At 37.2% G+C, this 13072-nt stretch overlaps 1 protein-coding gene across 3 annotated transcripts in view; it reads right to left on the bottom strand.

Annotated features, from left to right (window-relative positions):
• Window positions 1–13072, bottom strand: part of LOC108715673 (small G protein signaling modulator 1) — a 74591-nt gene that overhangs the window by 3033 nt on the left and 58486 nt on the right. For all 3 annotated transcript variants that reach the window (XM_018261048.2, XM_018261055.2, XM_018261064.2), the window contains exons 16-22: window positions 11623–11751; window positions 8702–8884; window positions 4234–4305; window positions 3081–3677; window positions 2606–2730; window positions 969–1051; window positions 508–617 (exon numbers count right to left, since the gene is read on the bottom strand). In XM_018261048.2, the coding sequence (XP_018116537.1) occupies window positions 508–617; window positions 969–1051; window positions 2606–2730; window positions 3081–3677; window positions 4234–4305; window positions 8702–8884; window positions 11623–11751 (1299 nt within the window). The remainder of the gene's footprint in view (window positions 1–507; window positions 618–968; window positions 1052–2605; window positions 2731–3080; window positions 3678–4233; window positions 4306–8701; window positions 8885–11622; window positions 11752–13072) is intronic.

The raw sequence follows: 13072 nt of genomic DNA, 5'->3' as shown, positions 1-13072 counted from the left end.
ACGCAGTTTTGGATGCATAGTTGGCCACAGAGACAAACACAAGGAGTAATTTGCATGTCTCTGCCTCAGTGATATATGTATAACATGAGGAATGTGAATTAGGGAATCCAGGAGTATGGATTTGGCTGAATACTAAACTGATTGCGAACCCTTATTCTGCACCGAAAAAGCTGGCTCACAGGAGGAAATACCTGATGCGTGTGCGCCTAAACATATGCACCTTTTTTTCAGTTATATAGGGTAAAAACCTGGTTGACTAAGATCTTGGATTAGTTCAAATATGAAACCTGATAAAAACAGCTCAGATATGACCGAATCCTGAACCGAGTCTGGGATTTGGTGCATCCCTAATGTGAATACCTTATGGTTTCAGAAGGCTTCACACTGCATGCCCTGCATTATAAAGGTGTCTTTGACTCCTTTTAGCCTTTTTCACTCTAACAATGTTTGTTTCTCTGCTAAGATTTATTTTTAAGTGATATCTGCCTTTTGGCTGCTTGCTCATACCTGTATCAGAGATCTCATGTTGGCAAAATGTGTGTCCATGGCACCTCCATGAGGAAAATTCTGGTTCATCCTCTTCATCAATTCAGTAAAACAGCTGAAGGCCTTTGCCTCTGCACAGAAATTATTGTGGAATCATATTGACTTCAAAAATTACTTTACAGCACTAAAAGTCAAATCTCTAAGTCTCATTTACATTAAATGGGGACCTGTTACCAAAACATAAAAAGCTGTATAATACAAAGTAACAGTTGATCATGTATCTTACATATTGCAATATAGTTAAACCAAATGTCTGATGTAGTACTAATTCTGATCTTGTCAGTCAATCCTCCCTCTAATACATATAACAGTAACATTACACTATAAGTACGTTCAGAAAGGCAATTAAACTAAACATTAAGGCATTACCTATCAATGTTTAGTAAGATGGAACAAAACTTTGAGAATAAAGAATGTCATACCATCATCTAGTATCACCAAGAGAGGAGCCAGGAGATCACACATGCCTTGAACATATCCGATCTCAATGTGCTGCCAGACATAGCTAGGAAATACAAAGGGTGCTATTAGCAATGCCGTACATTCCACTGTAAGGATAAAGAATATTGTCAAATTCTCCAGTTTCAATCATTAGGGTATCAGCCCAAAAACTAGAGAAAGAAGGCCTTAACCACTCTCACAGTATTGTCCATTTGGTCTATGGGCAGACTAGTTGGCTATCAAAGGAAATTGCCCAATGTACGGTGGGCAGTTTCCAAAAGTTGGAAAACGTTGTCCACCTTTAACTTTTAGGGGCCGATTCACTAAATTCGAGTGAAGGATTCGAAGTAAAAAAACTTCGAATTTCAAAGTATTTTTTGGGCTACTTCGACCATCGGATGGTCTACTTCGACCTTCGACTACGACTTTGAATCGAAGGATTCGAACTAAAAATCGTTCGACTATTCGACCATTCGATAGTCGAAGTACTGTCTCTTTAAAAAAAACTTCGACCCCCTACTTCGGCAGCTAAAAGCTACCGAACTCAATGTTAGCCTATGGGGAAGGTCCCCATAGGCTTTCCTAAGTTTTTTTGATCGAAGGATATTCCTTCGATCGTTGGATTAAAATCCTTCGAATCGTTCAATTCGAAGGATTTAAACGTTCGATCGAAGGAATAATCCTTCGATCGTACGATCGCAGTATTTGCGCTAAATCCTTCGACTTCGATATTCGAAGTCGAAGGATTTTAATTCCTAGTCGAATATCGAGGGTTAATTAACCCTCGATATTCGACCCTTAGTGAATCAGCCCCTTAGTGTAATGTAGAGAGTGATATTCTGAGACAATTTGCAATTGGTGTTAATTTAAATATATAAGGTTTTAGAGTTATTTAGCTGTTGTTCAGCAGCTTTCTGGTGTGTAATTTAAGCAATCTGGTTGCTAGGGTCCAAATTACCTTACCAACCATGCACTGATTTGAATAAGAGACTGGAACATAAATAGGAGAGGGCCTGAACAGAAAGATGCTTAAGAAAAAGTGGCAATAACAAGAAATGTGTAGCCTTGCAGAGCATTTGTTTTTTGATGGGGTCAGTGACCCCGATTTAAAAGCTGTAAAGAGTCAGAAGAAGAAGGCGAATAGTTCAGAAACTATAAAAAAGGAAAAATGAAGAAAAGTTGCTTAAAATTATTCTATAACATACGAAAGTTTCAATTAAAGGTGAACCGCCCCTTTAATTATGACCAATCCACCTATTGTACATACTACAGTGTAGTTATCCAGAAAACATCCTTTGTTGGCAAGGAATAACATGCTGAAGAACATTTATTGTATTATTAAAGAAAGGTAAACAATAATGATAGAAAAATAAAGCTGTACATTTTTTTTAAAAAAATGCCATTAATTTTTGAGCAACAGAAAAATCTTATGTTTGATGCAGAGTATGCTCATGTACTTATACTCTATTAAAAATAGCAAAGCTACATATTCAGCATTGTACAAGGAATGATGCATACATATATCAAGAAATATAACAAGCCATGTTAGCCTACTGCAACCTGTAGGGTTAGGATACAAACTAATAACTCTCCTCCAGCTTTGAAGAGTGTTACACACCTGCACATGACGTTGCGTAGCTTCTCCAGGTTGGCTGGTGTGAAATACCAGTAGTTGCGATCACATCTCTGCACGTCCTTTTCTATGCGATGAAGATTTATGGTGTACATGTCCAAGAGTTCTTGCTATGATTGAGCAGAAAATGCAGATAGAATAATTTAGAAAACTGGTGCTAAAATGAACACAAGTGACATTAACAAAGTGCCGTGTAGTTTTAAAGCCCAACTGGCACTCACAAATTAATTAAGATTCAAATAATTACTTTATCATCGAGATCTCTATGATCAAGGGGAGCATAGACAGACATCCCCTAAAGATGTCTCTTTCAGGTAATTGATTCACATTCTGTAATATTAAGCAGGATTGCAACCTAAAAAGTCCCTAGATATGGTGCATACTGGTGACAAAAATAAACAGTTGGCAGAAGGCTCTCAATATGTTACTAAAACTTTTCCAGTTTCTGTTAAATACTTACTGAATACGTCACTCCTGTTGAAGAAACAGGAGACATCTCACACACCGTAGCATCAATGACCACCAGTGAGTCAAGCTGTGGATATAAACTCTCCATCTCTGGTTCTTCAGACAAGTTATCTTCACTTCCTACTAGGCTCTCTTTATCTGCTTCACTGTCTGGCCACGCTTCTACAACAGAGAGCATAGCTGTCTCCTTGTCTGGCAGGAGATCGTCTGTGCTCTCAGTAATGGAAAGAAAATCATCCAGGCTCTCATTAGTGGTCACCTCTCCATCCAAGCTGTCCTGAATGGGAAGCACTTCTGCTGTCTTGTTATCTGGAAGGATAATATCTGAGGTGGTTTGTTTTTTTACCTCAGCAATCCCCTGTTTCATGTGCAAGTGCAGGGAGTTTTTGTTGGTCTCTAGAGAAGCATTGTCATCTGTGCTAAAACTATGTTCAGAATACCCAGAGGTAATGGAGAAATTTCGTGAAGAAGGATGACCTGAATCCGGAGAGCAGGTTCCATTAGCAACAGTTCCGTTAGATATCTTAGTAGGTTTGCTGTCCTCACTTCTGGCTTCTATTTGTTCTGCTTCTTCTACTGACTCAAACACCTGTGACAGAATTACACATATCTGTACTGATATTTCATTGTGTAAAACACACTACAAAAACAAATTCAGCTTATTAAATGAACAATGAAAACCACCAAAAGTAAACAACATCTACAACTGTAAAATGTACAGGGTCATGTTATCATTATGCAGCATCCAATGTCTCCTTATTGGCCCATATCAGAACTTAAAGTCTCACTAAATGATGTAGGACATCACAGGTCTAGTCACCTATAGCAACCAATCAGCAGGTAGTATCTACTGGTCATCAGGTTAAAAGCAAACATCTCATTGGTTGTTATAAGTTACTGAACCAAGATAAATGTGCTCCTTTTATTACATATGGGGTATGATCATATAAACACCTGTTAACTACAATCCTTCTGCACAAATAATGCAGCTAGTTTTAATTTTCATCAATTTTAATCTTTTTCAAAAAGAAAGCCTAGATGCGATTTAAAAAAGCATTCAAAATATTGTAGCTATACAAGATTTGGGCTTAGATAAGCAAAAGTCTTTTACTTCAGACTCCATAGGGGGAAAAAGTTGACGATACCTGTGTACTAGAGCTGGAATCACTCTGCAAGCGGGCATGATTTTGTCTATCGGAGCTGCAGCTTTGAGAGGACTGTGTAAACAAAAACAATCAATGAGTACACAAATCAAACTATAAAACTATATTGCTGTACTGGAGGGCCCACGCCTGCCACTGGACCATAAACCTCACAAACATATATACATAATAATATGAGTATGTATATTTGTTTGTGATGTCACTACAAGGAAAGGGTGGGTTTGAATCCACACATCCTTCAGTCAAGGATGTAGTAACATTAGGCTTGATAAAGGGTTTTTTGGCTAAATAAACCTTTTTGCACAACTACAACTCACACAGTGTGCTGCTGGTAATTCTTTTTGGCTCGTGTTTTTATATGGTCATGGAACTCCTCGGTAACTTATAATATCCTTATATTTTACAAGAGGGGGTACTTTATTTACTATATATTTGTGGCTAAAAAGGGTCACTAGCCCATCCAGTACAAGCAGAACTTAAGGAAAGGACAACATGAAATCCTCAACCCACATTTTTTAAAATATTTGCCAATAACTTGCTGGGACTTCCGGCATTACTTTATACATACATACGGCCAATTTATGAGAAAAATGTATATAAATATTTGATAATTGTAAATTGTTTATTTATAAACATGCCAAAAATACCAAAACCCAAACAAATAACATCAATATTTATTTTAACACTCTAAACCTATGTTCCACTGAACTGAATTGGGCACATTAAAAATAAAAAAAAAAGCAAAAGCAACTGTGGGGAAAACAACACAGGTTTATTGTGTATTTTACAACACAGTTATTTTACATAAAGCTACTTTTGTAAGCAACCATTACGGAGCTTTATAAAACTTGTTTTTACAGGTGCAAAGGGGTGTATAGCAGTCTTCTGATGGGAGGGAGAAGACTAATGATGTCTATTAAATACCTGTCTTATTGTGTGAACATGACACTCATGACATCTAAGGGGTAGTTGAGGTACTGCACAACTCAAAATCTTTATAGCACACAACTAATTGTGTCACATCCTGCCTGTGGCTTATTTACAGAGGAAGCAGACCCTGCGGCTGACTGGGGGGCCCAGGAAGTATAGGGGCCCCATGAGGCCAATTTCAATAAATATTATTAAAATAGGTCAATCTCTAGATATTTTGGAGGCCTGAAAAATAATCTGCTTTGGAGCCCAGTAATTTCTAGTTTCGCCACTGCATCCTGCATTTTTCTGATATCTTTAGTGAATAGTGAATTTATGGGCACTGTTGAATAGTTCAGTGTAAAAAATTAATTGCTTTATAAAGATGTTTACTTTTTTTTTTTTTTTAAAGGCAAAATTTTATTGCTTTACAACACATTAAACATAAAACAAAGTATATGCCGTAAATGTAGTTGAGTTACCATTACAGAGCTTGGAATAAAATTTGTACATACAAATTCGTGTAGTAATGTGATTGATACACTCAAGGTTTAAAACATAGTTCAAACAGCCGTACATTAAGGGTAAGGCCACACTAAGCGATAGCGCGGCGATTTGACTCGCGGCGACTTTTCGCCGCGACTTTTAATCCGCAATCGCTGGCGAAACTTTGGCGCTGGCGTCTATGGGGAATCGCGCAAAATCGCCAGTGTAAAAACACACGCGGCGATCTTTTTTCTATTGTCGCTCGAAATCGCCTAGCGAGGCGATTTCGAGCGACAATAGAAAAAAGATCGCCGCGTGTGTTTTTACGCAGCGATTCCCCATAGACGCCAGCGCCAAAGTTTCGCCAGCGATTGCGGATTAAAAGTCGCGGCGAAAAGTCGCCGCGAGTCAAATCGCCGCGCTATCGCTTAGTGTGGCCTTACCCTAAGATGTGAACATTGCCTCCTATACTCCTGTCATCAACAGATTGGGCAGTAGCATCAGGTTCTAGATAGAATTAAGGATTCATGCCTTTGACAGTAGAAACAAACGTTACTTTTCACGTTCGGGAGCCCAGACCACCAAGCCCCGCTTCCCACCACGGACTCCATATTTTCTCAAATCTCTTCAGTGAGCCTCTGGCTAGTAAGGTGAGTTTAATGAGAGGCAGATTCTGATTCACCAACGTTATCCAGTTTTGCACTGTGGGCGGTTGGGGACCCATCCATGCCATAGCAATTACTTTCTTAGCATAGTACAACAGTGTACGGTATCTAACTCTGGCATGATTAGTATATATGATGTCATCCATAACTCCTAAGATGCACACCTGTGGGGTCAGCAGCCAAGGGAAATCTAATTTATCCGCTAAAAAGATGTTTACTTTTTTAACTAAAATTCAGTTGTTTATAACTGCAGCTGGTGGCTTCATTCATTCACATAAAAACATCAACTTATTCATGTAGCACACGTTACATGGAAAAGGAGAGAGCCAGGTCTAAAACAGAAATGCCAAAGGTCAGACTCAAAGTTAGAGCATGATGAAGGTATTCAGAGTATTAGAGAATACCTCATTTTTAATTTTGGAATATGTTCCATTTACCACCACTCTTTTACGTATCTATCTTTGAGCCCGTTTTCTATCCAATTACAAATACAGGTATGGGATCCGTTATCCGGAAACCCGTTATCCAGAAAATTTCCGAATTAAGGAATGAACATCTCCCATAGACTCCATTATAATCAAATAGTCCACATTTTTAAAAAGGATTCCCTTTTTCTCTATAATAATAAAACAGTAGCTTGTACGTGATCCAAACTAAGATATAATTAATCCTTATTGGAAGAAGAACCAGCCTATTGTGTGTATTTAATGATGAAAAGTTAATATTTAATGTTTAAATTTTCTAGTAGACTTAAGGTATGAATGAAAGATCCATTATCCGGAACACCCCAGGTCCTGAGCATTCTGGATAACAGGTTCCATACCTGTACTATGTTCCAGGCCAATATTCCTTAGTTTAAACATTAACATTCTGGGTGGTACTGTATCAAACTCTTTAGTAAAGTCCATGTACATTACATCCAGTGCCATTACATAGTCAATGTTCCTGCTCACATCCTAAAAGCACGTCTTTTGTTACTTACCTCAATAACAACAATTCTGTCAAAGAACAAAGGTTTTGCTTTGCAACAACGTTCCTTGCAGGGGAATATACTGACATGTTTATTTATTAAGCAGCATTTTAAAGACTTCCCATTTTTATTTTGTGTTTAACCCTGTGAAAAGCATTTCCCACTTAATATGTTGCAGAGTTGTCCTTACTTTCAAAGTTTGCACGTCTAAAGTTTAGTGTTTTAGTTAACCCCTTATAGTGTTGTTTCTCCAACATAATCTCAAAGGAGACCATGTTATGATCACTATTCCCTAAATGCTCACCCATGCAATTGCTAGAGATGAGTTCATTATTATTAGTTATTACCAGGTCCAAAAGTGAGTTATTCCTAGCAGGTTCTTGAATGAGCTGAAATAAAAAGTTATCATTCAGCATATTTACAAACCTGTTAGCTTTTTCTGACTTGACAACCCCATTACCCCAGTCAATGTCTGGATAGTTGAAGTCACCCATAATAATAACTTGATTTAGTTGTGAAGCCTCCATTTGTAAAAGTAGTTGGGCCTGAATCTTGTCACTTGTTCAAGGTGGTTTATAGCATACACCAATGATCATTTTCTTTGTAACTTTTTGCCCAGTCAAAATCTCAACCCAAAGGGATTCCCCAGTTATTTCTTTACAGCATGGCTTTAATTCAGGTTTTACATAAAGACAAACTATTTCATCCTTTTTAATCCCTCTGTCCCTTCTGTCAGTAACAGGTTTCATCTCACCAGGTCTCAGTGATACAAATTATATCACAGTTTTTAGTGCATGCAATTAACTCTAGCTCTCCCATTTTATCTGACATACTCTGTGCATTTGCCTGCATACAGCGGAGGTTACTACTTTTCCTTCTGATATATTATTTAATGGAGAATCACATTTAATGTTACTAGTTTCTTGTAACAGACCCTATGACCCCATACTTATCCCACTGCCCAGTCTACAATAGCTTCCATAATATTCTGGCTACCCCCTGCCTATTTTTAAAACACTCTCCCAACCTCTATTTGTTCACACTGCAAACATGAAATATACAATAGGCCTTTTCATAGAGAGTCAAACAAGGTTACTCCATGTCTATAACATGCTACTGTCACTTTCAGTTTATTTTCTCAGAGAATCAACAGCAATAAATGCCCCTTTTGGCTGCCAGTGTTGTAGCATTTTATACTAAATGTAATATTTCTATTCACCATAAGGTGTGTTTCTTCATAAACTATATGTAAGATACAATTAGCATGTAATCATCCCAAATAAGATTGAAATGCCATTTGTTTTAACTAGAAAATATCTGATTACACTAAAGCAATACATTTTGTGAAAGAAATAAAACAGAATATGCACACCTACATGCACAAGGAGGGTCAAAGTGTAAATAGCATGTTGTTACTGACCTCAGTGCTGACTGTCGAGTCCCTGTGCATCATCCTTTGGATTTGGATATCTAGACTGGCCCCCGAAGAACACTTTAAAAGAGCAGCTGCATGAGATTCCTTCTCTCGTTGCCTAACAATAGCCTCGCAACCCAACCATTCTGCCATTGTTTGCTCATAGCAAGCACGTATTTGATCATCCACCTGTAGTGAAATTTTAATGAAAAGAGTTATTTATCTTACAGAATGCTACATCCATTTTTATCATTGCAAATTCACTACAGTTGTGTCTGTTTCCTTTGTGGTTAGCTTACAGAAGATAAACATATTCAATTAATAAAACAATTGTGATTCCTGTACCATGGTGTGCCCAAAGCAGGCAAAATACATAGATGCAGAAAGAATGCCATTCACACCAAGCTTTGAATTCCTGGAAAATCAGCCAAGTTCTGAGGACTTGTCATTCACTGTAGTATTTTGGTATAGCACATCTGGAATCTCACCACACCCTTTACTTTGTAAATCAGCAGCATCTAAGCTCCACTTCTTTTTATTCAATTTAATTTTGAATTAACTGAACAGCAGCATTTTAGATGAATTGTATGAAAGTAAGCAATTGAGCAGAAGTTCTATAAGAAGGAAATTGCAATAATTTAGGCAGGAGGTCCTTAATAAGTGAACAAGCATTTTTGCAGTTTCCTGACTGAGAAAATAAAATATTCTTACAATATCTTTAAGATGTAGTTGGCAAGATTTTGTGAGGGATTGGATGTGAGAAATGGAGAGTGTGAAATAAAAGATTATTCTAAGACAGTGAACCTCTGTACTGGAATGAATGATAAGGGTTATTTACAGGAACAGACAACATTGGGGTATAGAAATAATTCTGTTTTGACCAAGTTCTGTTTTAGAAAACAAAAGAACATCCGATATGATATATCAGAGAGTCAATTAGATGTCTGACATATGAGAAAGAAAGATCAGGACAAGAGACATTTGATTGTCATTAGTATAAAGATGGCACTGGAAGAGATGTCACAAAGAAGCTGATGATCCACTGTGTCAAAAGCAGCAATGAAGTTGAGTAGACTATTAGAATGGAGAAATGTCCTTTTGATATGCTCGTTGGATATTTTGGTTAGCGCAGTTTCGGTTGAACGTAGTGGGCAAAAACCAGATTGAAATGGGCCAAGTAGAGCATTAGTAGAGCTAAAGTGGGTTAAGCGGTTGTAAACAGCACTTGTAAAAGGAATAGGGAAGGTGAGATATCTGATGTCAGATGGTAGGAAACAAAGTTTTTAGAGTAGGTCTTACTAGTGAATGTTTCAGTAGGCAATGTCCCAGTGGCGAGAATGAGACTGCAAATATGAATGAGTGCTGGTCAATTGGCAGAGTGACTCGTGAGAGGATGAGATGCAAGGACATTAATTCGAGAGGGCAAGTAGCTGGATGAGAGGTAGTGAGAATGAAAGTTACTTCCTACTCATTGACCAGGACAAATTGTACAACATTTGGAGCAGAGGGTGGTTTGTCCAATATATATGTTAGGTGCTAGCATCTCATTCCTAATAGTTTTTCTTTTTCTCGTGAAATTATATGGCAAGTTCTTGGAATGTAAAAGAGGAACGAGGTTTGGGCAGGGGAGTTCATTTGTCTTACAGTTTGACTGTCTGTGGGAAGGGATAAAGTAATGCATTAATGAATAAAAAAATAAAGATGGGATAAGAAAGAGAAAAAGGAGAGTTTGAGAAATTGCAATTATTGCAAAAAGAAATGTAAATATGGGATCCATCAGAGTGTGTTGGGAGATTGAGCCTACTGAGAGAATTCATAGAAGTATGTAAGGAACATAAGAATACAGTAAAAACAAATGCAAGGAATAGGCATGTTAATTCAAGAAATTTTAGTCAACTACAAATACATTCAATTTCAATAACAGGGGAAATGTGCTGTGTTTGGCATTTTCTTCTCTTTACAGAGTATATTCTTTGCGTACACTGAATGCTTTTATGTTTGATCTGCTATATATCTCAGTACTGCTGCTGTACAGCACAATGAATTTGCTTACATTTCTTGGTCAATACCTTGGTAGCTGTAATGCTTCCCAGGATCCAGTGTAACACATGTAATTAAATAAACACAGCTTCAGGTAAGTATATGTAGCGCTGGTAAACATAAGCAAAGATGGTTTGTGTTGGTTTGCTTGGTTGTTTATGTGTTTAAATATTGGTCTTTCTATAATTGCTCTTAATTGAAACACGGCACGCCTCAATGTGTGGTTGCCAGTTGCTTTACCTTTCTAAATGCATATTATTTAAAATAAACTCATTTTAATTACACAGATTTTGGCCTCAAAACCGTGCATGAATGGATATGCTTTCATGGTGTATGTGCTTGTAGTGGTTTGTGTAACAAATGGGTATCTTTCATTAATGTGAAATCCTACTATTTACAATTTTTAAAAATTATTTTTTAAAAAGCTTGTATATATAATGTAAATCATAATATATTTGTAACAGGGAATTGTATGGTTCATTAATTGAGAACTTACATATTTTAACAGTTTTTTTCATTAAGTGTGCATCCTTCTCATCAACCCCTGCACCAGTAAAGCTCAGGCCCAGGACTGTCAATCTGTGCATTCTTGCAGATGCCAGAATGACTGCTATAAGATGCTATAGATGGTCACTATTTAGTAATATTGTGGGGAGCTTTTTGGGCCATTTGTACTTGAAATGCCAAGGTCTATTTTATATCTCAGTCCAGGCCTGGTAAAGCTTACCACCTAAGGTCCCATGCACACACTGTGGCCAAGTACATCAGAAGCCAATTAAATTTTAAACAGAATGAAAAGAATTTCATTGTAATGTTTTACATTAACAGGGCTGGTATTTACATTGTTCACTGCTACTTTAAAAGTGACCCCTAAGCACTGTACTAACCTCTCTTCTCTCTTCTTCTGTCATGCCAAATTGATAGTGTCCAAGAAGAAAAGGCCAAACGTCTCTCCTGATCTCATGTTGAATACCTCCATAGTAAATCAGACGTAAAAGCTCCTGCTCTTCATAGTTCTTAAGGAAGCCAAATGAAATAATGCTTTTAGTTGATGACAATTAGTTTTGCATATATTATTCTGGACACTTTTCAGGTTGCTCATTCAGCTTGGATTATATATAATTTAGGGATGCACCGAATCCACTATTTTGGATTTGGCCGAACCCCTGAATCCTTTGCAAAAGATTCGGTTGAATACCGAACCGAATCCTGGAATCAGTGCATCCCTAATATAATTGTATGTCACTTCCAAAATTGTGTGCATTGCTAATTATTTTCTAATTTTCAAAATCTGTTTAAAGCGAAAAGGGGGTATGCTAATTATTTGCTGCACACCAAAATCATCCCTGCTGCTTGTTAACATTGGTATTAACACTTCAGTGCTAGTTCAGTAGCACCACAACACTGAGCAAGAGATTAAATCAGATCAACAAATGGAGTAGAGCTTCTGGAACATTACTAGTGCAGCAGCTCTCACACAAATAAGCAGTATTAGACTCACACTGAAAATCTTACCAGTGTGGAATAAAAGGAGAAATAATAGGCCACATATTCAAAGCTGCAAGGCTATAAATAAAATATGGTAAGCAGCCTGCCTAGGTCTAACAACAGTGTGAATGCAAAGCATAGAATGCAATTCATATCATTCTCCCTTTAATACTTAAAAGGTTTAAGTATTTAAAAAGTTGTTGCAGGACAACATTTTTAGCACATGCCAAACAGTTGTAATTATGTGGGAGTGTCCAAGGTTGTAAGCGCCCTTCCCTTTTAATACAACATTGTTAAAATGCCAAACTGTTATGCAGGTATTTACAAGAATTCTGATAAAGAAAACTTGCACATGAACCTTGAACTTTAAATATACAATCTTACCTATATTATAAGTGGGTGTGTGTGAGTGTGTCATACCAGCAGATAAAAGAACAAAATATATTTAGTAAATAAATTGATTTAAAAAAAAGTGTCGTTCATACACTACCTTTGTGAATCATTTGTTATATAAATAATTAAGTTTGCTCATGAATGTGCCAAACCACTGCACAAATAACAAAGCATTAATGTATGTGGTCTAAGGGCAGGAACCCATTGCTTGCTGCCAAGTTGCCGCTTGTTTTGTTTGCACTGTTGAAGGAATGCTGAGTAAAATCAATACATAAATGTGTAGAAAAAACCTTGTTTTTAACACCAACATATGCATTTGAAATGTCTGTTCTGTGCCTCTTAATAAATGTTGTCAAAGAATAGCAATTTAAAACCTCTGCAAAACCATGGGGCAAATTCACTAAGATCCGAAGTTGCGCCAGCGACAGCTTCGCCAGGCATAGTTTCGCCAGCACT

The sequence above is a fragment of the Xenopus laevis genome, chromosome 1L (assembly GCF_017654675.1).
Source record: "Xenopus laevis strain J_2021 chromosome 1L, Xenopus_laevis_v10.1, whole genome shotgun sequence".
NCBI classification, from domain to species: domain Eukaryota; kingdom Metazoa; phylum Chordata; class Amphibia; order Anura; family Pipidae; genus Xenopus; species Xenopus laevis.
Note: the sequence above shows the minus strand (reverse complement) of the source record. Positions and strands in the feature narration are given on the sequence as shown.